Raw genomic sequence first — 27,544 nt, forward strand, 5'->3', positions numbered from 1 at the left:
CCTGTTACCTGGCTATATTAAAGTCAGTGCTGCTGTGGCATCGACTGATAAACTGGGTTCATTCGCTATAATGAATTTTAAATGGTTCAGTTGCCTTAGACTTTCAGGTCTTGTAAATTTTTCACTGACCTACATTTGGATGTTTATTTCTATCCTAACACAAGTTAATTATGTCCAGCCTCATTTCCCCAGGGCCACATTTCAGCTGAAATCAGTAGAGTTAATATCTAATAAAAAAAAAAAAAAAAACTCGTCTTTTGACCAAAGATTACAGATAGCTAACTTTGGTTGACTCGATTATTATTCCTACATTGCATCATTGCCTAATATAATGCAACAGAGCTGAATATCCTAATTAGGCATGACTCCCTTCTTTCCTCATTATTGTTTTACTAGAGCACATCCATTTGCCCCCCTTTTTTTTCTGTAGACAAACATCTTGACCATCTCGATTGTTTTGTTTTTTTATATCACCCCTGCATCATCATTGCCTGTATATTGTGGGCCTTTAAGAGTGACCTTTCAATAATGGAAGCTCTGGTTCTGATAAAACACTAAATTGATTATATTTCATGAACAGATTTTTATCAGATGGCTAAGTTGTCCTCTGGTATTCCTCTGGTGCCCTCATACTGTATGTTTAATTCAAGAGATTCATGGAACATCTTTCCTTGGGAATGAAGGTCATTCCATTGAAGTGTTTTCCTGAAATGTATTAGCATGTTTATGAAATGCAAGCACTGATGGGAATTCTGAGTGTTTCTAAATTTGCTTTTCCTACTAACTCCTACTAAAACAGTTATCATAAAATGTTATGTAATTTAAGTCATCAGTGAAGCAGAATTGCTTGAGGTTTCATTGTAAAAATAATTGTGGTTTATTGTCTATTAGTTGTAGCGTTTTCCATTTCAACATGTTTTGGATTCATGTTATGAGTCACTTGACTAATGTTAAAAATAACACATGCACAACTCTAAAATGACTATTTTATTTCAAGATAGTAGGATTTAAATGATAAATGTCTTGTGAAAGTGTCTTAATTGAAAAACAGGTGGAATAATCTGTAGCTTTACATGCAGGTTACATGATTGCAAGTCTATAAAGTACAATACATTTAGTACTGTATATTTGTGTAAAGTAGTATACAAATGTACAGTAAGCTTTCACTAAAAAAACATTTAGTGGAAGCTTTCCTTAAGTACTTCTGTACCACAGCAAAAACTACTAGCTACTAGCTTAACTAATAAAGTTAGTAATAAAACAAGAGTAAAATGAGGTGGATTGAATTTTGTGTGCCTTTCTAAATTATAGTTTTGCAACTTTATGCAGTTTAGTTTACAGATGTGTATTTGCATTTGTTATATAAATTCATAATGCATTCTATGAACCTCTAGACAGAGGCTGTCCAGTGGGCCTTTTCTGCTGACTAAATGTTGTCCTGTATCAATATCCTTTAAAGAGAAAGAGGTCACATTTCATCAGTCAGGTCTCTCATGGGACATTCACATGTGTATGTGCTGCAGGGTGAGCCTGAGGCAGGAAGTGGAAATGGTCAGAATGCAAAAGGATGAGAAGGATGTAGAAAAAAGAGAATAGCACACTCACACACACATTGAGAAAGTGTCTGTTCTGACCGAGAAACTGAAAAATAGTGTTCAGAGGGGAGAATTGGAGAGGCACATGACTATTGCTGAGTAAAGCTGCTATTCTGCTATGCAGTCAGTCTCTAACCAATTGCAGCTTTGCTGCGTGACTGAACTCACCAATTGGATCATCCTCTGTTTATGTTCTGCTGTGTCTGTGTGTGTGTGTGTGTGTGTGTCTGTGTGTGTGTGTGTGGACACCTTTGCTCCAGTATGTCCCATGTAAGAGGTCCATGCTGATAATTATGTTGCAGCAGATTAGTATGATGCACTTTTACATGGTCATGACCCATACTGAAACACTGCAGTCTATTGACAGAACTATCATACTGGGATCAGTTTGACAGAATGCTGATTCACACTACAGATCATGTGCCATGTGAGCAAAACATTGCAACTCTTTCAGAGCTATGGGACACGAATATGCTAGTGATGATCTGCCATGATATTTTGTAAATTGTCAGCATTTTCATACTATGTCTGCTTGGCAGATTAACAGTTTAAAGTGTAAATTGATTCATATAAAATATTAATTTCTGCAGTTCATATATCATGTGCATTCATCAGAAAATTTTAGGTTTATTAAATTGTATTATATATCTGCATTATATTGCCAGTCAAACTCCTTGCATTGTAGATATTGATAATTGAAAAACCCATAATTGTTGACCACTAGTGCACACATTGTTTTTTTTAAATGTCTTGTGTTAGCATAACAAAATTTAACCCATATTGGCATAGTATTTTGCTCAGATATTAGTATGCACACTCATACCACGCAGAGCTTTATATTATTTTGCTTCAGCCCACACACTCTGCACTGCTGCCGTATGTACAACTGCAACTGATGCCCGTTCAGAGGCTTGCACAATCACCTGAGCCACTTTAAATTAGTGTTAACCGTTAAACTGTATACAGACGCTTTTTTCGCTTGGTTTTTCCTGAAGTTCCCGTTCTGCTGTTTTCATATATATATATATATATATATATATATATATATATATATATATACTGTAATGCTAGTGCATTGCTTGTTTGTTTTTTTAAGCATATTGCAAGATGTTGATTAAGTGTGAAAATTAGCTTCTTAAAAAAAGAAAGAAAAAAAGAACAGTCAGGAGACAAATGTCCTTCGGGCATAAGCATTAAAAACAGCACAGATCTGAGTCACATGTGTGGACATGTATGTAATTAGACAGATGGCCCGTTTTTTTTTTTGTTCATGTGTTTATGGTTGTTATATATAGATGTTTGAATCCTCAGGCAGAAAGGCCAACACAATGTGTCACTTCAGTAAGGGTTTAGTGTAAAGGATGTAACATGCTCTCATGTATAGTATAATTTTGTTTGGATTAAAAAAAAAAATGGTTTGCCTATTGTTAACTGATTGTTCAGTCACCCAATAGTGAATACCATTCAAGTATGTAAAGAAGAACTGATTATAAGTAGAGTAACTGTACCGCTGAACTGACATTTGATGTGAATGTGTCCCGCAAGTTGCAGTTGGAGCTAGAGCCACGAGACATAATACATTGCATTTAGGGCTGCAGCTATCGATTCTTTTTGTAATTGATTAATCTAGACCTTAATTGATAGATTAACCTGATAGTTTGTTTGTGTGTGTTTTTAAACAACCAAAACAAATAATGCATAACGAAAATTATATGGCTGTAAAATGATCAAGCATTTGGCTTTTATAAAAAACAAAACAAAAAAAAAAACAGAGGTATTGAAAATTTCTACACCTGCAGCATTTACCCTTAGGCTACTAACAAATAATATATAATTTCTGTGGTGATCCTATTTGCTATGGTAACCTAGCAACGTGTGTGTGTGTGTGTGTGTGTGTGTGTGCACGCGTGTCGTGCGTGAAGAAGAGTGACGCCCCAGTCAGACCAGTTGCTTCACTGCAGTTTGTTACGGCAGAAATACATGCATTCATTTTCAATAGAATGCTGCATTTGGCTTGCATCACTTGCATTGCGGTGCATTTTAGATGAAGCATCCGTTTAAAAATCGCGTAACAACATCACGTCTTGTTGCATTCAGTGAATGCATGCTGAAATTATTGTTGCATGGCTACATAAAAGTTTAAGCATATGTGATGCATTGCCACGATTGGTCTGACTGGCCTGTGAGAGAGACGAGGGTGTATGCATGCGTGTGTGTGTGAAGGGGTTCTTTTTTTTAGTCTATATACTCTCTTTATGTTTACTTCTTAAAAACTTCTAAAAACATCATATCTAGTCAAACCGCATGACGACATCGATACAAATACAGTATGGGATTAAGATCAGCCAACATCAATGTATAGGCTTAGGCTGCATAACCTTGTTTCAGCGAAGCTTGGTGAAACAGCATGGAGTGGATGTTTTCGGTTCAGATGCTGAATCATTGAAGTCATACTGCTGTGGAATGCCAATTCTCTTCTTTTTTTAAGAATGCAATGATCCCAAACTTTAGACATTCTCTGTCATTTATGGACATCTTTACTCTCCGCCATCGTGCCAACTAAATTCAAAATCTATCATGCGCTATGGTGTGCTTCCTGAACATTGTACAATGGTCTGTGTGAATCAGATCCCTGCGCGTCATAGGAATTTAACGACGCCTCGAGGCAAAGTTTTTGCCTCAAGGAATTTTTGTAATTGAGTTAATCAAGTACCTCGATGAATCGTTTCAGCCCTATTTACATTGCTGGAGGTCTATGTTGTTTTGTTAGTAAATGTTTCATTATATTACTTGTATTCAGTCTGTTCACTATTATTCTACTGTGTATACTGTTGCATCTGACACTGGTGTCATTTTGTTTTGTAATGAATGCTCACACTTTTGAACGTTTCACTCTAGCCGCGATCTCAATATTGTAAAAAGAATTTCTCAAAATAGATAGTCAATACAAATTAGCACATCAAGGTATTGTTATTCTTAATGCAACCACTTGCACGTCCAATTTTACCAGCAGCTATACATAATTTCAGGGCATTAAATATATATTTTATCTGTTGTTGTCAAGTATGTTTCATTAATATTTTTCACCTTTAAAGGGGTATAATTTTTATATTGACCCTCATTACTGGGAATATAACAAGTAATCTTAATTGTTATATGCCTATACATATATTATTCCAAGTCAAAATAAAAAATACCCCATCACCATGCTTGTCCAATAATTTCTCTGAGTAAAATGAAAATTAATTATGTGGTAAAATTTAATTATCTTGTTTTCTGCTTCTTATATATATGCGTGTGCGTGTGTGTGTGTGTGTGTGTGGGCGCGTGCGTTTGTGTGTATTATTTTGAATGACAGTAATTTTGCCTTTGTAAAAAATATAAAGCAAAACAGATAAATGAAAAACAACTAGTACATTTCTGATATAGTATTAATATATTCTGCCAAACATGTTATGTCATATTAAATAAATACAAACTGAATAAGGATTATTTATGAATATTACCAAATGCATTGCTTTTAAATCAGTAGGCCAATGAACATTTTGCTTTTCTTTTTTGTAATTTGTTCACATTAGTCTTCACTGTCTAGTATGGTGATAAACAGTTTTGCAGTCATGTAATGCATTAATCATTGTATCAGAGGGTGCAAAATAAATCTGATTGCACTGAATGTCTAGTGATATATATTGATGATTGCATTGTATTTTTTGTACCCATAATAATGAGCTGGTTAAGTGTTATGTCTCTTTGTAGGTGCTGTCCCAGTGGCATGCATTTGTCTTTTGCTCTCCAGCTGAGGGTAAAGCTGCCTCACATCTCTTCTACCTTCATCATTGTTAGAATGGCTTTGCCTAGTCAGCTCTTTGCTCTAATCTCTCTTCATCTGCAGTTTTCTTTGCTTTCCTCTCCTCTCCTCCCTCTTCTTCCTCATTGTGTGTGTGTGTGTATGTGTGTGTGTGTGTGTGTGTGTGTGTGTGTGTGTGCGCACAGGGCAGCTGCTGCAGGCAGCTTTTTTCTGGGGGTGTTTTTTTCTGTCTGCTTACAGCATTCAGCACAGCGGCTGCATTTGCTCCATGTTTTATTAGTAATTCTGGACCATTCTCATAGCATTTTTCCCCTCAGTTAGCAGTGGCATTTGTCAGAGTGGTATTTCAGCATCCTTCGGGGGAGAGATTCAATCAGTTCCTGCTCACACAATAGCAACCAACAGAAAGAGACTATTTTGAATTATTTAGCAGCACTGCTTTTGTGAGATACTGAAATGTAATTGTAATACACCACTGGCTTTCTCTGTGAGTTGTGGAAGGTTATTTAGCATCACTACATTCATCTGTTTATAAGTGCATTCATGTGGAGAGGATGTATAGACGAGAGTTTGGGCAGTTTACCTGCATCAGTTTAGATCCTCCTGGTCATTTGACAACCTAAATGTTTGGACAGCCTGTGTTGTTTTAGCATAGCTGGAGGTGTTTTCAGGTGTATGCTATGCACAGATGCACATAAGGAGTGATGGGTTCTGTCTCACACACACACACACACACATTTATACTGACACACTGGCCTTTCCCCATGGGTAAAGGTGACTTCACAATTGCCAGTTGGGATTTACATATATATGCCTGCATTCATCATATTAGCATGTTAGCCTTTCTTTATTTGTTAAATATTTCTAGCATTTATTTTATCAGGGCTAGTTAAATTAATCTTCTGGCTACCAAAATCTCAAGAGAAAAAAAATCTCTTTACTGTCACAATCGATCAATTAACTAGCAATTTCTGAGTGAAAATTGTAAATCTTTCATCAGATGTTTTTAGATTATTAGCCAAACAGCTGAATATTGTATGTGCATGTGCTGTGTAACTACTAATGTGTTCTTAGAGGAAACCTCAAGGTCAAATTCATTGTAGGTAAAGATTATTTTTTGCAATGAGCGTGAACTTTACAGACCTTACTCCTCATGCCTGTCTCTTTTCAGGCAGAGAGATATATATATCAGGGCTGTTCTTTACATTAGCAAGCGTGGCTTAGTGCAGAGAGTTATTTTTAATATATCCCCGCCTACTCAAAAGCACACCTATGCGGAACCTAATCCCCGGCTTCCCTTTGTAGCAGTGATCCCCACACATCTTCATTTCCCTTCACCCTTCATGTAGCACTGCAAAGCACATTGAAGATCGTTGACCTTTCAGAGCGCTGCATGCTCAAGTGGACAATCAGCCTGACACAATACATCATGCAGGGTTAATTCAACCATCTTCCAGATAACCCACATAGGAAGACAGTCAATTTTGTGAAGTAGGCTTCACGTTGTAGTCTAGATTCATCTGAATACATCACCTTTGCAGCATTGCTGTTAACACTGTGGCTCTCTGAATGCCAGTGGGTTGAGCACAGCTCTGAGGTTGACTGTGCCAAATGCAGGGGAGAAAAGCTGGCACAGCGCGAGTCTGTGTTTTTGGAGAGATGGAAATGAAAACGAGGGTGAGAGCCAGAAAGGGCTTCCCCAGCCTCACTGCCGCAGCTCTGCAGTACTGAATGAAAAACATTGCAAATCATATTAAAGGAGTTGTACTTATCTATAATCAGCTCTGTGCCATTTTTACACTTTTTATACATTGAGATGTGAGAGGCAGATGTAATCCAAGATCATTTTTAATGTAAACATAATTGTTCATGAGAAGATACATTTCTTCCTATACCCTTTTTTTTTTTTAACTCAGTCATTTATTAGTTCATTAATAATAATAATTGGAATCGTAAAGAATCTGGTGATTCTTTTTTTTTTTTTTTTGGTTTTTTTGTTTTGTTTTTTTGGTTCTGGAATTTAGGCATTTTAAACTGTTATGGTTATGTAATAGGGCTGGGCGATATGGCCTAAAAATGAAATCTCCGATTTTATTTTTTAAATTCGATTTCCGATTTTGCCCCACTACTTAAGGAAAGCAATAAGTACAAGCAGCAGACAACTTAAAGCAAATTTAGCTTTTATTTAATCAAAAGTAGGGCTGCTCCAATCACGATCTGCCGATCGTTCTCGTCAGTAAAGCCGGTTCTCTAATCAGCGGTAAATTCCCTCAGATGTGCGTGATTTCACACAGAGCAGTTGTTAATACACAGAGCCGTTGTTAACTGAGAAGATGCGCAAAGAAACGATGAAAATAAAGTGGATTTACACATCTTCTCAGTTAACAATGGCTCCGTGTAGTAACAGCTACTCGATGTGAAATCACGCACCTGAGGGAATTTACCGCTGATTAGAGTACCCGCTTTAGGCAAATGTTGCAGCGTGGGGTCTCTTGCTCACGTCTGTCGCAGCAAACCCATACCAGTTCCAAACAACAGATGATTTTATTCCTTTCTTGGGAACAAACTTCCAACTCTCACCGGTAGCCATATTGTCGCTTGCTGTTTCATGTGTGCTATGATGATGTTGTTGTCGCTTGCCATACTGCCATGTGAAACTAACGCTACGGAAGCTCCGGGGAGCCAAAAATGTGGCATTACACAAAAACTCGATTTACTTATTTTTTAAATCGCCTGTAACAAAAAATTCGAATTAATTAATTCCATCGATTTTTCGCCCAGGTCTATTATGTAATAATTAATTTGAAAAGTAATTGGTAATCAGCATATTAGAATGATTTCTGAAGGATCATGTGATGCTGAAAATTCAGCTTTGCATCACAGGAATAAATTCAGTTTTAAAATATATTCAAGTAAAACCATTCTTTTAAACTGTAACAACATTTCACAATATTACAACTTTTACTGTGTTTGTGTTCAAATAAATGAAGCCCATTCCAAGCCTATTTGACCTTTACATAAGTGTATATAAATATACTAATCCAAAACCTTTTCTTTTCTTTTTTTGGTATCTTTGTTCTCTTTTGTAAATAAACTAGCATTTAATTTGATAACCAGTTGAGCTGCAGAAATGCAGCTTAGGATTTTTATATAATGTTTTTACAGTTAGTTTATAAAGTTTGCACATTTTCACCAAAAAATATATTAGTCCAATTTTAGTAAAAATTATTTACATGCTCATTTTCACTGTATGTCAAACACACTCCATTTCAGTGGGCGATACCTCTTGCAGAAAAGGAATTCCCACTGCTTTGATTGAACTTCTTCACACTGTATCTACACCCTCCTTACAGTATGAGTGTGTTTTGATACTCAAGATGGCAAGTGCTGTGGTAGAGCCATATACGTTTAAACCTGAACCCCTGAGACAGAAGAAATTGAAACAATGGATGTTTGAAATGTGAAAAACTAATGAAAATTGTGACATCACTATTCCCCGATTTCAAATCTGGGCATTTCAGAAGGGTAGAGAAGAATATTGTTAAAATACCATTATAACCTCTTATGTGTAAATATCAAAAAACATTTTGATTTTCCGTTTCATGAACTCATAAAGTCTTTCGATTGTAACACAGAACATAACACATTAACAGTAGTTTGTTTTTACCTCAACATAAAAGTAATCATTTGCAAGTTCATTGACTTTGTCAGGTCTTGGAGAGCCACAGTCCTGCAGACTTCAGCTCCAACCCTAATCAGACACACCTGAACAAGCTATTCAAGGGTCTAAGCCAAGGGTTTATAGAAAGCAACAAACAGGTTAGTTTTTATTAAGTTTGGTGCAAAACTCTGCAGGACTGTGGCTCTCCAGGACTGATGTTGGCCACCCGACTGAACCACTTCAGTCAGTGAGTGAGCAATTACACTAATTAAAACTAATAATAAATGAGTTTGGGGCTGATTTTTGAGTCTTTAGAACAATACACTAAAATAATCGAATGTTAGAATCATTTGTGTGCAAGCTGTACCACAGGCTTTATGCTTATGTGCAGTCAGCAGAGACAAAATAGATAAAAGATGTGTTGTCTTTGTGCCCAGTCTTCCTTTCTCAATCAATTGGATCTGCATTTGCAACCCTCTACGCACACCATGGCAATATAATTGTAATTGGCTAATGTTTTTTTCGCTTACTCGACAGACTGATACACCATTTTACACACACACACACACATACACATATATACAGCTTATCTTTGTAAAATGGTCACTTAAATATCTGAATTTACACTTAAAATCAGTCAATCATGTTTTAGATTATGATATTATGATAATTAAGCACTATTTATTGATAGAACTTCAGTGATTAGATCTAAAGCTTGGTAACCATTTATGAATGCATATTTGTAATTTTAACTGAATTTAGGAATGGTGCTGAAATTAAAACTGGGACGGTAATAGATAAGCGCCAGCCAATGAGATTGCAATTTGTGCATTAGCTCCACCCACTACTAGAGAAACCGGCATATCTTCTGCTTGTTCTTAAAAGCTGAATAATTCTAAATGAACTTTTTCAAAGGAAAATACAACAAAGCATATCGTTTACAGTTAATGCATCGATTCAGTGTGGTATGGAAGAATTTCTTGCTCTCTCTCTCTTTCTTTGCATGTGTGAGAAACAGAGCTACGGTGAAAATATATCTATGCTTAACTTGTAATTTACCTCACACACACACTGGCAAAGAAAATCTAAGAATCTATTAGACAGTGGCTAACGATAGACATTATTTCATCACCCAGAGTGAAGATTTAGTCACATATGAGAGTGATTTACTCGCAATGTAGACGGTTGATTTGCAGAAGAATATGAAAGATCAAAAACTGTTGTTGTTTTTTTATTAATGTAACTGGTTCTCAGTCACCAACTTGCTCATTCACACGACTCACTGGTTGATGTTTGAAGACATTAACTTGCTTCGATCACTCTTCCGAAGATGGAAGTCAGAGCCAATTGCGAGGTCACCTCTGTCTCCAGGAGAGTCAGATTAGATAGTCTGAGACCAATAAAAGGGCTATTTATGGATTAGGAGAGCTTTATACGGCATCACCTTCAGGGACCAGTATCTGGACATCTGTTTGGAGGCCAGCCGTCACTGTGTTTGCTGCAGGATCAAATCAACATAGATTAGACATTTGTGTCACACAGACCTTTCATTGAATGGTTTCAAGGGCACTGTGGGACATGTCTTGAGTTAGAGAGTACATTAACAATGGTTTGTGTTTCAGGAGTATAAAAGTCGACTTCAAATTAAAAGGAATAGTTTAAACATAAATGAAAATTTATTGAAAATGTGTTAACCCTCAGGTCATCCAAGATATAGTTTGTTTGTTCATCAGAACATCCCATTACTTGCTAAGCAATGGATTCCTCTGAAGTGAATGGGTGCCGTCAAACAGCTGATGAAAACATCACAATAATCCACAAGTAATCCACACCACTCCAGTCCATCAGTTAATGTGTTGTGAAGCCAAAAACTTCAAACCTAACTATTGCTTCTGGCCATAATACACTTCTTTCAGTGAAAGAGTCCATCTTGTATTGTCCTTTCACATCAAAATTCACCGACATATATGTTTAGGAGTGCTTTGGACTGTTTTTGCTTATTAACTGTACTTGATCTGTGCAGATTTCTCTCATGATTCAGGTTAGACAATTTTTAGGATAAAGGACTCATATTTATTTTCCAGCAAGCAGTAGTTTGAAGTTAAAAAATTATTTAATGATGCATTTGTTTATTATGAACAGAAGGCTTTTCACTTTACAAAATGTTAATTGATGTACAGGAGTGGTGTGGATTATTGTAATATTTATTTTTTTATCAGTGGTTGAGTAACTATCTTAATGTAGGTTAATGTATGAAGGCTTTTTGTGCAAGTCTGTTTTTCATCCCAAGACTATATTGCTCAAAAGTCACTAGTTTAGGCTCCTATGATTTTCGCAATGCAGAAAATGCGGACGGAATCCAGTCTTAAAAATGGAGTCTACTGTTAAAAAGGAAAGTCTGGGTGAATTAATCAAAAGTAGATCATTACACTTAAATCAAACTGTGATACGGAGTAGTATCATTCATCATTAGGATATTAAGAATATTATTTTCATATAACCAAGATATTTCTAATTTGTACAGTTCGGTTGTGTAGCATTATATTTGACAAAAAAAGCAGTGTTTTGTTGTAAAATAAAAATTAATATGAATTTCATGGGGCACTAAATTATAAGATAGCTTATCTGTGGAGTTTAATTGTGAACAGACAAGTTATATTTACATTCATTCTTAAGGTCTAACAAACACGTGGAAAAACAATTCTTCCCCAGAAATGGTATATGAATGTGAATATGTTACGAAAAACAAATTGTGATAATATTTTTGGCCATATTGCCCAGCACTAATCTTACATCCATTTTTTACTCTATCTATTCATTCATTAATTTATAGTAAATTTAAATCGTAATAGGAATTTGGCCATTTTGGATGTGGAATTGAAACCATTCTGGTTTTGTTACAAAATCTATGAACTATTTATTTATGTGTTGGAAATGGATTTTCTTCTTTTTTTTATCAATTTTTTCATTTTGCCAGTAGTGTCGTGTTATAACTGCATTACATTCTTGGACATTTCCCAGAACCCTGCAGGGAAGTTATCATGTAGGTGATGTAGTACCCAGATTGTTTTGCACTTGGTGCCAACCATCACTCTAACAATTCCTGTTCCCGTAAATACGGAAAGAGTCCCTTTGGTGAGGTGATTGTGTCATCCATGCAGCTGGGACCACTTCTCCATCAAGCCAGGATTTCCTCTGGTGAACTTTCTTTCATTTGGCACACCATTTGTGCTGTTGCATGCATGCTGAGTCAGCTGACCTTTGCAGCCCTGTTGTTCTGTTTTCATGAAGAAAAAAACACTACTTCAGCACTCTGTTGACTTCTGAAACACCATACATCATAATCTAATGCCCATCTCCCCAGGTCCAAAAACACCTCGTACCTTATCCATAGTCAAAAGTGTCCTTTCTACTCCGAATATAGCATGTCCTTATTGTATCTTTGCTCCGTCCTACTGCTTCCCTTGCTCTAGTAACTTCCCCAAATTTCTCTCGTTTCTCTCTCCTGTTTCACGGTTGGCTATGGAAGCAGAGAGTCACTTTGTGTTCCCTCTGTGTAAAGCACACTTCTGCTGTAATCTGCTGAGTGCACCTTGCTTCAGTAAGGCCATTAGAGCAGTAAATCTGAACACAAGCCATGCTACAACTTTCAAAGCCTGAGTCTGCTCTTTTTCCGCAGCACTGCAGTATTCTAGCTCTCATGATACCAGCAGCTGCCTCACAGTATCCCTTTAGCAATAATGAGCTGCCAAGAGGAACTAGCATTTATATTCATTCTTGCATATGAGGTTTGATCAAGACTTCAAAACTGCATAGTTCACCCAAAAATGAAAATGTTATGTTTATCTGCTTACACCCAGGACATCCAAGATGTAGGTGACTTTGTTTCTTCAGTTGAACACAAACAGATTTTTAAAACAAACCATTGCAGTGTGTCAGTCTTATAATGGATGTGAATGGGAATTGGGGCTGGGCGATATAGCCTCAAAATTATATCACGATATTTAAAAAAATATATGCGATAATGATATTTATGACGATAACGACGATTAAAATTTAGATCATATACTTCTTTTTCGAGATTAATTATGATATAAAATCATCAGATCGTTCACCCCTAAATCAAGATCTACAAGATTAACCCCTTACTTGTCTCCCCCCATTTTAAGCATGGAGACACAAATTACATACCCAAAATTAAAAGGTTGCTGCATATGAGTCTTTCTTACTAGATACATAATCATCATATGTTCACAAAGCTGACACTTCAGAGTTTACTGTTTCAGAATTACTCAGACTTCTATGATAATAGAGATATATAAGTTAAAACATGAAAACAAAAATAAAATATTAAAAACATATTTTTAAAATGTTGTAGGATATTATTTTAGAAACATAATGAAGCTAAAGCCACATTATAAAATTGGGTCAGTGTTTTTGTAACATCATTGGTATCTTGTTACAGTTTTTGTTAATGTTTTGAATTAGATTGTACTTGTCTATTTTCTGTCTTCATTTGAATTTTAGATTTTAATAATTTTGTGTTTTTTTTTTTTGTCATTTTAATTAGTCTTCGTTGCACTGTATCAGCAGTTTATGCTATTTTATGTACCTATTAGGGATGGGCATGATTAATCGACGATCGATAATTGATCGTTAAGATTTTCCTCGATCATGTTAATTTGTTATCGATTAATCTAAAGCATTTTTTTTAATCTAATGCAGGTTGCGTTGCGTAGTGCGAGTCTTCAAGCAATTAAATGAATTTCACTGTGTGGCAGCAATTAAATATTTTACCACCATGGGGCAATATTTGACACCCTACTCGGTTATCTGTGATCTTACGTTTTGATTTCAAAGAATAATCATGAAGATGTCACGGCGAAGTGTGGCGTGGGACCATTTTGATTTAAAAAGGGAACTAGTTAACTGCAAACATTGCGATACCGTGTTTAAGTACAACACGGCCACGGCTCAAATGATGTACCTGTGCATCCCGGCAAATTTTCATGAGGCTCTGTCTACAGTCTTTGTCTCCGCTGGTCGTCATGTACAAACATTTCATTAAAATGAACCGTAACTCCGTGAATACTCAACGAAGAGACATGAGAGAGATATCTATAGAAAGCCTGGAATGTGTACTTTTAAACTAAACAAGTGCTTCCGAAAAACAAATATTCTGAGATAAAGTAATCCATATGAAAACAACGCAATGTCTGTTTTTCATATCTTCCTTCATTATATTTAATGTGACCACGCCCCCGCGCTGAACGCGCTATTCAGATTCAAACTGAAGCGCGCGCTTGAATACGCCCACACAGAAGAAAAGGCAGCGAGACTGTTCTTCAAGTTTTTATTTTATTTTACTGTTTGCTTCGCGATGAGAGGACTAAGACATAATTCACCCCAAAAAGATGTGATGTGGTTGATGATTTGAGAAATGGATTTCCTCAGAAAAAAGAATGAAGCACTTTATTCAGACTCAAAACGCATATATGCGTTAATCGACTCGAAAGGGTTAAGAACGCCTGCTAGCAGCTGCAGGTTCCGCTGCTTTAGAGCACTGCATATGCACGCGGATATATGTTCGGTTTGCCTGAACGTAGTTTAACTGTCTGCCACAAGTTGATCTTGTAATAAAGGTCTCACCGAGGAAAAACACGCTGTATTTTTGTATTCATTGCATTTTTTTATTATAAAAATTAAATAATTATAAAAATATTAATGATTAATCGATAGTCGATCGTTAATTCTCCCGACGATCGACTAAGAAAATTTAATCGAATGCCCATCCCTAGTACCTATACATAAAGCCTAGTATCATTGCATTGAAGGTGGCCTATTTATAGCCCACCTGAACAAAATGATTTGCAACATGAGCACTTTGGCATTCCGGGCAAATGAGGACTAACATTTACAGTCACCTTGTGCTTCTCCTGATGATGACTCCTCGCAGTTACTCCACTGATGTGTGACTTTACTACACTGCATACAGTGCCCTTCTCTCACAAGACCCATCCTTCCAGCCTTTCCTACTTAACATAATGGGAAGGGGGGCAGTTAGTGTAAAATGAGTCTTTGGGAAATGAAAAGACCTTATTCCCAGTGTCAGACCGCTGGTATGAGGAGATTGATGGGAGGGAAAGTCACCTTGATAAGCAGTACAGATTCACACAATGATGTGTTCTTTACCATGTCCTTCAGCAGCACTCGTGTAAGAGTAATGAGTGCGGAAATAAGAGGTGGCCGTGCTTGTGTGTGTGTGTGTGCGTTAAATGCAAAGGTGTTCATTAGAACCTCATGAGAGCCAGTAAACTCCTCCAGTTTGGAAAAACTCACTTGCATTTCACCCTCCTACCTGTCTGTCCCTGTGCGGAGGAAGCTGCTTGATGCGCTAAAACGCTCAATGGAAACATGAAAGAACTACAGAGTTTGTATATGACGAAGCTCAAAAGTATTTGCAGTTTATTTCAAGGAAGTAAACTGTAATTTGCAAAAAAAAAAAAAAAAAAAATATAAATATATATATATATATATATATATATATATATATATATATATATATATATATATATTTTTTTTTTTTAGAAATGCCACGCTGGAAAGCATACCTTTTTGTCCACCTTAGATGACCGCTGTCTGAGCTTTTCATTTAAAACCGCTGTCACACTAGACTTTCAGTTTGCAAGATTTCTTTAAACACTTCAGTTGTCTAAATGCAATATTATGCTTATTGAAAATAAATAAATAAAATTAAATCTGCATATAATACATTCAAATTGTGGTGCTAATTATTATACTATTTATTTTAGTGTAAATAAAATGTAATTTATTTATTTTAATGTAGCATCAATGTTTTGATAAATATTTCAGGTAAATTTGAGAACTTCTGTCATTAATTATGGAACATGTTTAAGTACACATAATAGACATTAATGGTTCTCAATCTATTTTGATCAGTCTGATGTTAGAGTCAGATGATAATTTAATTATATGTGATTGTTTTAATACAATAAATTTGGATACATTTACAATATAACATGTTTTCATGGTTACCATTCCTTTTATTTATTTTCTCTTTGTTACAATTGATACATAATTAAACCTCAACTTTCCAGCAAATTACGATTTATTTTGCTCTTTGTATTCTTCTCTTTATATTATGTATCAGCTGCACAAAATCATGTCTTTATTTCACTCTTTTTAGTGTATTGCCCAAGTTCTATTCATTATAGTGATCATGATCATGTACTGTTGTGCAGATGCGCCCTCTAGGAGTGTTAATGCATTCTTAGGGTGTACTCACACTAGGCACGGTTGCCATGAACCGGCCCGAGTACGATTGTCCCCCCTCCCCACTCCCCCTCTGGCCTGCACTCACATATAGGGTTTCAGCATTCGTGCCGGAGCACGCTTACGTCATTATGGTGCGACGGTTTCGGGATAAACCGGAAGAGCGGCGCTCTCTGAACTCAATGGAGTCCATCGGTCTGTTTTCTTTGTGGATAATTTTGTGTCGTTTGGTCCACAGCCCTCTCACAGCCTGTTGTTAAACAGATGTGTCGCCTTAGTGGCGCGAAAATTTTCACATAATCGTGCTGCTCGTATGAGGATGTTTGCAAGGTACCAGCTGAAGTGCAGCAAGGACTTTGCAGTTTTTAGTTTTTATGCATTTTGCACCTCTGCCGTAGACCAAAGCGACCCTTTCCCTGCCATGTTGGTTTTGGAGCGTCGCAAAACCGTGACGCAACACGTCCTTTTCCGTGCTCCGGCACGGTTAGCGCTCACACTGCATGCGAACCGCGCCCGAGTCCAACTGAACCGTGCCCTGGCCCACCTCTTCCAAGCGGGCCAGGGCCGGCCAATCGAGCCGCACCTGGGCACAGTTTGGAGCACTCACACTAGTCAAACGAACCGCGCTTTGGTGGTCAAACGCACTGGAGCACGGTTCAAACTGGCTAGTGTGAGTACATCCTTACAGTGCTGCTCAGGTTTGTGTCGTATATGTAGTTCACTCTAGCACTTGCTGAACTCACATCTGTGTTTGTGTGTTTTTCAGAGGTCCTGTAAGGTGAGAGACAGACGTGTCTGTGGATAGGAGAGAGAGAGAGAGAGAGAGAGACCCCTCAGCAGCCTGGCCACGCCCCCCACTCTCCCGTTCCCCATGTATCCAGAATCGACCACAGACTCTCCGGCCCGCCTCTCTCTCAGACAGACAGGCTCCCCAGGCATGCTCTACAGGTCTGTTGCAGTCTCACACACACACACTCACACCTCACCAGCTGCTCTGACCGCACAGATGTGCTGTGAACATCATTCATTCGTGTTCATTTGCGTTTTAGTCTATTGTTTGACTTCATTCTCACTGCAGAAACCATGAGCTCGAGGTCAGGAAAATGTGCAAGTGTATTGTGTATTAGTAAACAATGAAGTTTGCATGAAATTAAACTACTGTTGAGAAGTTTGGGATCTGTAAGATTTTTTTAAAGGTTTTGAACGATGTCTCATGCTCACCAAGGCTGCATTTATTTAATCAAAAAATACAGTAAAACAGTAATATTGTGAAATGTTATTACAGTTTAAAATGACTGTTTTCTATTTGAATATACTTTTGATGTATTCCAATGATCAAAGGTGTATTTTCAGCATAATTTCTCCAGTCTTCAGTGACACATGATCTTCAGAAATCATTCTAATATGATGATTTGCTGCAAGAAATTGATTATCAATGTTGACAAGTTGTTCTACCTAATAATGGAAACTGTGTTAGATATTTTTTTCAAGATTCTTTGAATAGTAAGTTACAAAGAAACGTATGTGAAATAGATTTTTTTTTTCTAACATTTTAAATGTTTTACTTTTGTTTTCAGTTTGATCAGTTTAATCTGTCCATGTTAAAAAGTATCCAAAAAAAAGTTTTGAACAGTAGTGCAGAATTTTATTTGGTTGGAGATTTGTTTTAAATTAGTGTAATAATTTTTTTTTTTTTTTTTTTTTCCTTTTTTTTTTTTTAATTATTTTTATAAATATACTGGCTCCTGGTCATCCTGCGTTTTTCAAGTCTCACCTGAGCTGTTTATATTTAAATATCCCTGGGTAAGGTGATATTTAAACAAACATATTTAAATAACTTGATATTTAAAGAGACAGATTTATTTCTGTACATAGGATTAAAAGAGTTCTGCTTGTTTCATTAAGGAGAAACTGCAAGTCACTGGAGTCTCACTCTGTGACTGTGTGTAGGACGTTCTGAGAAGTGACACACATGCAGAAATGTGTTATCTAACAGAGATAAGTGTGCCGAGTGTGAGAGAGACACACTGCAGTAAGAAATATTACATTCATGTAAAAAAAAACAGCTAGAGTTGAACTGCTACCAGAGTTAATAGTTGCTGTACATAATGCTACGTAATTCAGACCATGCTTATGCATCAGCCACATTACTTGTTGAATTACAGTGATAATTTACAGAAGGATGTGTTTGCTCAAGATGTGCTACATTCCTGCTGTAGGCTCTATGTATATGCGATTAATAACATTCATCAAGCATACTTGGTGATTTAGGCAGCAGTTCTGCAGGGCTTCCCAGCGGAAAGAGCCAGAGTGGTCAAGTGCTTTACATAATGTCCAGCAAGCCACTTAATAAGAGCCCTGACTTCAATTCACTAGTGCTTTGAAGTTCCTGCTGAATTTGTTCTGATCTTCAGTGACTAGTGTTTTCATCGCCTTTGTGTTTTACCAGCAGTTCTGCTTCTTAACAGCAGGCGGCAGTGCAAGTCTGTGTCCAGCTCCTGTGTAATTTAACTTTAGAGCAGTTTTCTATTTAATGTGTGTTAGTTAAAAATAAATTATTTGTCTTTTAGTATGCCTGTTAGTTTTGAGACCATCTGTTAGAAAATATTGTTTACTGATGTTGCACTTATTTTATTTTGATGAATTACAAAAACAGCCTTGTGTTTTTGTTTCGTGTGGTATTATTCTGCTTTCTGGCCATCAGTGTTATTTTAGTCTCAGCCTCAGATGTCAGATGTCTGATGCATATGGCAAACAAATTCAGGAACACCTCAGGAGTTTTGAAGTCGTCATCAAATTGGTTGAAATATACAGCATTTCCGAGAGTTGCGTGTGTCGCCTTCTTTAAAGGGGATGCCCATTTTCCACAAGTTGATATGATTCTTTAGGGTCTTCATGAAAAGTCTACAACATACTTTGTTTAAAATTCCTCAGTGGTTGTGTAAAACAACACCCATTTACCTTGTCAAAAACATCTCTAATCAGAGCTATTCGTTTTGGTGCATGTCTCTTTAAATGCTAATGTGCTCTACTCACCCCACCCCTCTCTTCCATGGAAGAAGAAAGACGACTTGAGAAAAAATCATATGAAATATAAAGTGTGAGACTTACTTCTTCTGGAGGTGCAGCTGGATCATGAACAGTGGGTACTGATCCATCCTTGAGTTTGAACTGTCCTTTAGTTCAGAAAGCAGTCTGAAGTAAAAGGATTTACGCGGACATAAACACATTCAGGTTGATTGTCACATTCCCACCACTGTGTCTTCAGTGTCTCAGATGTCCGGAGTAAATGACGACTGCTTTGTTCATTCTTATGTCCCACAACAAAACCCCTCAAATCGCTCAGGAGCTGATCTTGTCTACACATGTTGTGATGTAAAATGGCAGTGTCCGTCAACAGTTGAGGGAGGGGCCTGTGCAAAGTGATGTCACTTAGCCCAGAATCTGTGAACGGCTTGATCTGGGAAACAGCTTGTTTTTTGTTTTTTTAAAGACCGGATGTATTTTTATTATTTTAGTATGTTTGTGTACAGAGACTGCCAACATGCATTTAAGTTAAAAAACAATGTGAAAGTGAATTTTGCATCCGATTGCGCTTATCAGGATCAATTAAACGCTGAATTTTAAAAAGTATGTGAAAGCTTGCGGCATACAATCTTTAAAATCAGTCCAAGAGTTTTACACATGGTTCTGTTATTGTGGGAACATTTCTGCGCCCGTAAACCAGATTCAGCACAAAACAAACTGTGATTGGTTGCTTTACCTGTCAGTCAACCAAGGTTCCCAGACCTTCTGCCATCAGTCTGAAGGTCTGGCTACGCAAGAATGTTATTTTAGTATTGTTGAGATAATGTTATTTCTTTTTTTATTCACTTCTACAGTGTCAAATCTCTTTCTGTGTGTGCCCATGCTTGTGTTTGTTTAATGCCCTCACACTGTTCTTTCCCCTTTCACCTGAAAGACTAAGCTTTCCTCTGTCTCTCTCCTTCTTTCTCTTTTTCATGCTGCTCTCAGTGCGAGATATGGGAGCCCAAAACGGCAGCTGCAGTTTTACAGGTACCTCTTTGTTTGCTGATTAATTAGCCATGGCCATCTGATACTGCACTCGTTTTCATTTGTTTTGGAAAGCACTTTCAAGGCATGGGTTCAGTCGTAGTTTAGCCGCTCATGACAGCGGTGTGATTATGTCATTACACTACTAAAAGCGTAAGGGAATTATATTCATGTTGCATGTGATTACGATGTTGTTTGCTTGTAATTGTTAACAGTTGATAAATAATAAATGCAACACGTAGAATTACAGTGAGACTAACTGCTGCTTAATATTGTTGAATACCTATAAAATGGATGGCATGCATACAGAGCGAACATCTAATCTCACTTGTAATCTGTGCATGTGTTGTGTTGAAACGGCTCTTTGGATATCAGTCTACACTGCAGTGATGTGTGACAGAATAACGCTCCCAGAATAGAGTCCCTAATACAATGCACTTAGATTTAATTTCACTCCATGTAGAATTAAAACAGTGTTGCAGGTATGTCATTGAGTTCAGGTTTCCTTTGCTGTGGAACACTTCAGAAACTCAAAGCATGACAAACACGAGCCCAGAGACTCTGTGAATGTTCAGTGATCTCACACGTCATTCCACATTCACACTTGGTTAGATATTTATGACAGTGTGTGTGTTTTCTGTTTAAACCATGGCTTTCCCACTGTTATTTTACTATCATTGTAATTTTTATAAATTTTTATTTCAGTTTCAGTTATTGTAGTATATCAAGTTAAACTAAATGAAAATGAAAAAATACTTGGCAACTAGGTTCAATAAAGTTAACTTCAGAACACAGTTTAAGATATTTTAGATTTAGTCCGAGAGCTCTCAGTCCCTCCATTAAAGCTGTGTGTACGGTCTACTGTCCATGTCCAGAAAGGTAAGAAAAACATCATCAAAGTAGTCCATGTGACATCAGAGGGTCCGTTAGAATTTGTTGAAGCATCGAAAATACATTTTGGTCCAGAAATAACATAACTTTATTCAGCATTGTTTTCTCTTCCGGGTCTGTTGTGAGTGTGTTCACAGTGCAGAAATAGCCTGAAAGACTGACAATACCGCAGGACCATCTTTGTCGAGCCCCGTTCATAGAATTTGTTTACACAATTCATCTGTGTGCTTAATTTCATTTTCTATCATTAAGATTTTCACACTGTTGCTCACTGAATTGGTTTCCACGCTGGAAAATATTTTGTTTTTGAGCAGAAGAAACTATTGCAAAACTCTTCAAATGAGGAGGTGTATGTCAAGCCTTTATGACATCTGAACAAGCTGTCCGAACACAATAATTTTTTTCGATGGCACAAGCTCACCCAAAAGCAACTGTTTTGCGTCAGAGTGATCAGATTGAACACATCTCTTTTACCCTCATCTGCTGTGCACTTTTCTTCCTGTTTTAGTGAGAGATCATTTTTTTGGGATAAAATCAAGGAGTTGTTGTACTGATGGGGTTTTATACCCCAGAGTCTGTAGCTTAGAGGCTAATGAACGCTCTATTGAATTTTAGATTTCACAGCCTTGCACTTATCTGTCCTTTTAAGCTCTTTTAGTCTTTGAACGTTGCATCACCCAGATCCACTTGACATGAATCGATCACTGTGTTTCCCCCTTACACACAATGAGTGGGGCGTATCCAGTGACGCGAGTGATGCCTTTATCTATTATTTCATGTAGAACAACAATCAAAAGCTTTTAGAGCAAAGCTTCTGTGAATAATTTAGACCAGATATTATTTGCTGTGGTTAGCAGAAACAAATTGTATCCCCCTCGAATGATAAAAATGGATGGAGCTGTGAGAAGAGATGGCTGGAGATGAAGGCGGGGTGGGAGGATGAGGGCGATGCTCTCTTCTTCACTAATTGGTTTAGAAGCTGCCATGCAAGACACTCCCAGTTTGGGTGGATGGCCAGAGAGCTGGCGGCTGCTGAGTTTATAAGGGCAGATTGACATTCATAAGTCTTGTTCATGAGCCGATCTCCAGGACCACGGGTGAGTTTTTGTGCCGATTTTGTCTTTGGTGTGAGTGCCAACCTGTGTGCATGAGTCAGTCTTTTTTTTTTTTAGGTGTTATTCTGCATGATGGCCTGGCATGGGTGTACCCCTTGAATTATCATCCCTTACCCTTAGAGGTGCGCCAGTCTGATATTCAGGATCGGCATCTCTCCAATACTGGCATTTTCTGCTGGATCCAAATCCGGTATTATGCATATACTATTCTGTTGTTAAGCCCCAGGAAAGGAACAGAAACATTAAAAAGCACCATAAAGTTTCCGTGCACTAGTTTAATGTAAAGTACAGATGAATATTTAAGAATTCAAGTTGACGTAAACTCTTCTCTGTCATCCTCCCATTCAGCATTTAAACTGCATGTCTCATATTTTACGACAAGATGACAAAACTCTTTCCAAGATTATTCAGTGTCCCTATTATTACACTTAATCTTTTTAATAAAGGTCGTTGGTTTTGCATAAAAGGGCTTTATCTTGCTGGAGTTTAGTGCTGTTTCTAAAGCACATTGCCTTTTACCAGATGTCTGCTCGATCACAACACTGGAGTAGAGAGCACTATGAATTGTTCCTCACGAGCACACTAACTGAAATGTAAAACTATCGCACAGATACAATGCACTACGCATCAGTCTCTCATGTCTTCCTTTCTCTATGTGGAGAGCTGCTCACTGTGACTCCGTGTTGTGTCTAGCGCATCATTCTGCATTAGTGCTTTGTGCAGTGCTGTAATGGAGCCTTTCATATTACAATACTTTTGCTCAATGAAAGATTATTAATAGCCTTTCTTATTCTGTCTTAATATATGTTGCTGCTAAAATTAAAAGATATGTCATTTAATTTTATAGTATATATTTATATATTGTTTTTGTTATTTAACAACAATACAAAGAGCAACTTTACATTTGATCAGATTTAGTCTTACACCTATTTACTTTTATTTGCACCCCACTAAATGTTTTTTTCACTGAATTTTTAGATTTTATAAAATTATTGTGCACATGATTTTTCTAGTAATTTCTGCTACTTTATTATCCACTAACCTAGTTTATAATAGTATTTTTGTCATAGATTATGATTGTCTATATTTAGTATATTATGTGTAACACACAAAAGAGTGATGATCAGGTTAACACATTGAGGTATAGAAATTTTAGACTGATTAAAAGAAAACTGCTCTGGTATCGGATCGGTATCGTCCGATACACAGAAATTTTGGTATCGGATTAGGATTGGTTCTGGAAATATGGTATCGAGCCACCCCTACTTACCCTTAAGCATTATACATGCTTCAAATACCTACACCTGTTATTGTAGCACTACAAGTTATTGTACTTTTGAGATGTAGTCTTTTTAGTTTTTATTTCTTTATTTTTTGTCGTCACTCATTTGAGTGAAGCTTTGAGTGACTACTCTGCAGTAGTTGAGTGGTTTTTGCAGTACATCATTCAGTCAAGATTCACAAGATCAATACAGGCTTATGGTAAAGAAGCTCCTGCAAAAGTGAACTTTGCAGACCATTTTGCAAAGAGGCAAGCCTGGTCTGAATCATATGTACTTTATTAAAATATGCATACGTTTTATATTTGGGCTATAGAAATGAATTTATTTATTTATTTTAATTATTTGAGTTTAACCAAGCACAAGATTTACTTATTTTTTTTAAATGTTAAATGACTTCTCCCTATTCTAGCTTAAGTTGATTCTTACTGACAGTGATTAAATCTCTGGATGTCACTTGTACAGTGTCTGTACTTTTGATTATGATTAGGTGTTTCTACTCGACTGCAGTATCTGTATCAGTGTTTTAGTCTTTTTATTATAGTATTATTTTAAAGTTACTTTTATTTTCAGATTTTCAGTTATCATTTCTTTTGTGTGTGTTTTTTGTTTTTTATATTTCTATTTAGTTTTACTTTTATTTTATTTTGTTAGAATTTTTAGTACTTAAGCTGTAAAGCAGGGGCGTAGCCATCTTTTCAGAAGTGAAGGGGACAGAAATTATATATATGTATTAGTGCTGATTTAAGAACATATTAATGCCTTATTCTACTTGACCTTATTCTACATCCCTAATCTTACCCAGTACCTAAACCTAACAACTACCTTACTAACTATTAATAAGCAGCAAATTAAGAATTTATTGAGATAAATGTCAGTTAATAGTTAACAAATGTTACCTATTCTAAAGTGTTACTATATATATATATATATATATATATATATATATATATATATATATATATTACACACACACACACACACACACACACATTACAATATAATATAAAACATTACAAAAGAACATTTCTTGACCTACCAGTCAACAGTTTTTGAACAGTAAGATGTTTAATGTTTTTAAAGAAGTCTCTTCTGCTCACCAAGCCTGCATTTATTTGATCCAAAGTACAGCAAAAGTTTAAAACGTTTTTACTATTTAAAATAACTATTTTCTATTTGAATATATTTTAAAATGTAATTTATTCCTTATTTATTTTATCCTTATAATTTATTCCTTATCAAAGGGGAATGTTCAACATCATTACTCCAGTGTCACATCCTTAAGAAATCAAATCATTCTTATATGATGATTTGCTGATTATCAATATTTAACACATGAGTAAATTTTTTTCAGCATTCTTAGATGAATAGAAGAATCCAAAAATCAGCATTTATGTGAAATAAAAAGCCTTTGCAACATCATTTAAAAAAATATATATATGTATTTTTTTTTTGTAAAATAAATTTTATAAATGATTATTAACTGTGGAAATGCATCAGTTTTTGAAAAGGGTCCATAACAAAATAATCGCTTTGGCATCCTGTTCCAGAGAGAATAAGGACATTTAGGAGGTTTTAATAAAGCACTTTCCATGGATACACATGAATGGTGTCACTTTCCTCCCAGACGACCTGCAGTGAATGTCTGTAATTGCATGTGCCGTCTGGACGGATGGGTTTCTTGCATGAGCCTGGTGTGTGTGTATTGTATGCCCTCTGGTGTTCCTTCTTACCTGAGGCTCGCAGCACCTGCCTGAACCCACCTGAGTCTTGTTCCTGCGCCATTGTATCTGTCAAGAAAGGGGCGGGATCATCTCTGATTACAAGACGCATGGCCAGAGTTCTCTGCCACTGATAGCACGGACCTGTTTTGTTCCCTCCTCACCTGTGCTATTTAAGGCGATGCCTCAACCCAGCTCTCGATTCAGTCCTGGTCCCCATTCCCCAAGCCTGCTTGTGCTTGGTGCGTGTGTGAGTGACTCGTGCCACAATCAGACAGGTGCGAGAGCGTCCTTGAAAGTGTGTGAGAGCGGGGTGGTCAGGGACGGGGTGCAATCATGTTTGCGGGAGGGTATGCGGGGGGGACCGTTGGTCGCCGGAAATCCACTCTCCCCTCCGAAAACCTGCAGATCCCAAAACCGGTTCGGAAGAGCAGTAGTAGCAGCAGTGGAGGCAAGATGCTGGCCATGACCTACAGCGAGAGCATACGGAGCGGCATTAGCCGCTACCACTCGGACCAAGGTCTGAACCAGTCGACGAGGCACACAGAACAGGCCGAACTCCAGCGGCTCAGGGAGCAAAGGATCGCTGCCCAGATCAAGAACATGGAAGACTTCCTCAAGATGAACGGCCTGGCACTGGAGGAGTGTGTATCGTACCAGACAGGCATGAAGTACAGGTAAGAAATAGACTAGGCAGTTGCGTGCACTGGACTTTTAGTTTTTAGAATGTTGTGCATATTGGGCTATGTTTTTGGATCATAAGTGCACTTGATTTGTTTTAAATGTAAACTTGTCAAAAGCTTGGTGTTCAAGCAACAGATTGATACGTGGTCACTCCAATATAGAGTTTGGAGGAGTTTTGTGGTGGCATTTTTGAAGCTGATGCAGAGGGGCACTTGATGGAAGCGATTTTGTTTATCAGAGTTGTGCTGCTCGTGTCCGGTGTAAACAACTGTAGGTTTATGGTTGCTGAACTTGGTACATTATATATGTGTGGTCACTGGTATATTTGCAGTTTTATTACAGCTTTAAAGTGGATTGGAACTTATTTGCAATGGTTTACTATTTTTAATTACAAAGCATTTTTGTCTTGAATTTCATATAGATTACATATAGATCAAATTGAATGTCCGAATTGAAACTTCCACCTTAAATCCAAAGCAGAACCGCAGTCCATGTGCCTCCATGCAAGCAGCTCAGGGTTTATTTTCATCAACTGGGTCGCTGGCATATTTGCCCAATAAAGGGAAGGGCATATCAATCTCTGAAGTGAGGAGGAGGAAAAAGTGCACAGAGAGATAACATCTCAGCATGTCAAAAGTTCATCTTCTTTATTGTGGGATTGATGGGTTTTAAGCATCATTGCTCCAGGTTAGGAAATGTAAATGGATCTGTGTCAGCTCCCTGTTGCAGAAAAAACGTTAAGGTTTTGAGTTTTCACTCACACTAAACCATTAACAATCTAAGCTGCATGCATCAGGCAAATACAGACCCGTTATAAATGGTATGATCTGTAGAGTTATTGCAGCTGTTTTCATGTGCTGGTGTTTCGCTGTATGGTGTTGTGTATCAGGGACAGCAGTCAGTCAGCGTGTCTATTGTACTTTACTGTAACACTCGCTCAGCCGACCGTTAACAGCTGATCTGGTGTCAGTTCTGAGAAGAGGGGCTCGCGTTACAAGGCATATGGTGGTTGTCCCATCATATCACAACAATGGATCATAAAGCACCTACTCGTGATGAAAATTTGTACTTGCTGCTATTGATAAAAATCACAAAGATCTTGATTGCACTGCCACGTTCACTGAATAAATGCACTTACTCGACCGCTGATGTTTGAATAGAGAAACATAGACTATGGCTATTTGGAAGTACTATTAGGGAATTTGACTGCTATATTTACCAGTGTTCATTATATAGACAGAGAGACTAGAGAGAGATTGAGATAGAGAGAGTGCAAACGTCTTTGGTATTCATTTATATATATTTATAAATAAGAAATAGCTATGTGCTTTAGCAGCTAGCTCCCCATCTAAGAGGATTTTTAGTGTCAGAGGGAACATAGTTTCATGCCACAGAGCTTCTCTTAAAACCGCGGACAGTTGACAGACTTGTGTTCTTAGGTAA

General features: G+C 37.1%; 1 protein-coding gene across 6 annotated transcripts in view; it reads left to right on the forward strand.

Annotated features, from left to right (window-relative positions):
* The window catches only part of kcnab2a (potassium voltage-gated channel subfamily A regulatory beta subunit 2a), an 86,211-nt gene that overhangs the window by 10,455 nt on the left and 48,212 nt on the right, over positions 1 to 27,544 (forward strand). For 3 of the 6 annotated variants that reach the window (XM_026221726.1, XM_026221728.1, XM_026221727.1), the window contains exons 2-3: positions 17,124 to 17,305; positions 20,372 to 20,413. In XM_026221726.1, the coding sequence (XP_026077511.1) occupies positions 17,229 to 17,305; positions 20,372 to 20,413 (119 nt within the window). In that variant the 5' untranslated portion in view covers positions 17,124 to 17,228. Of the gene's footprint in view, positions 1 to 17,123; positions 17,306 to 20,371; positions 20,414 to 25,229; positions 26,095 to 27,544 lie in introns of those variants that run through there. The other 3 variants (XM_026221729.1, XR_003277528.1, XM_026221724.1) reach the window with 3 other exon arrangements.

This window comes from Carassius auratus, chromosome 36, assembly GCF_003368295.1.
Source record: "Carassius auratus strain Wakin chromosome 36, ASM336829v1, whole genome shotgun sequence".
Lineage (NCBI taxonomy): Eukaryota > Metazoa > Chordata > Actinopteri > Cypriniformes > Cyprinidae > Carassius > Carassius auratus.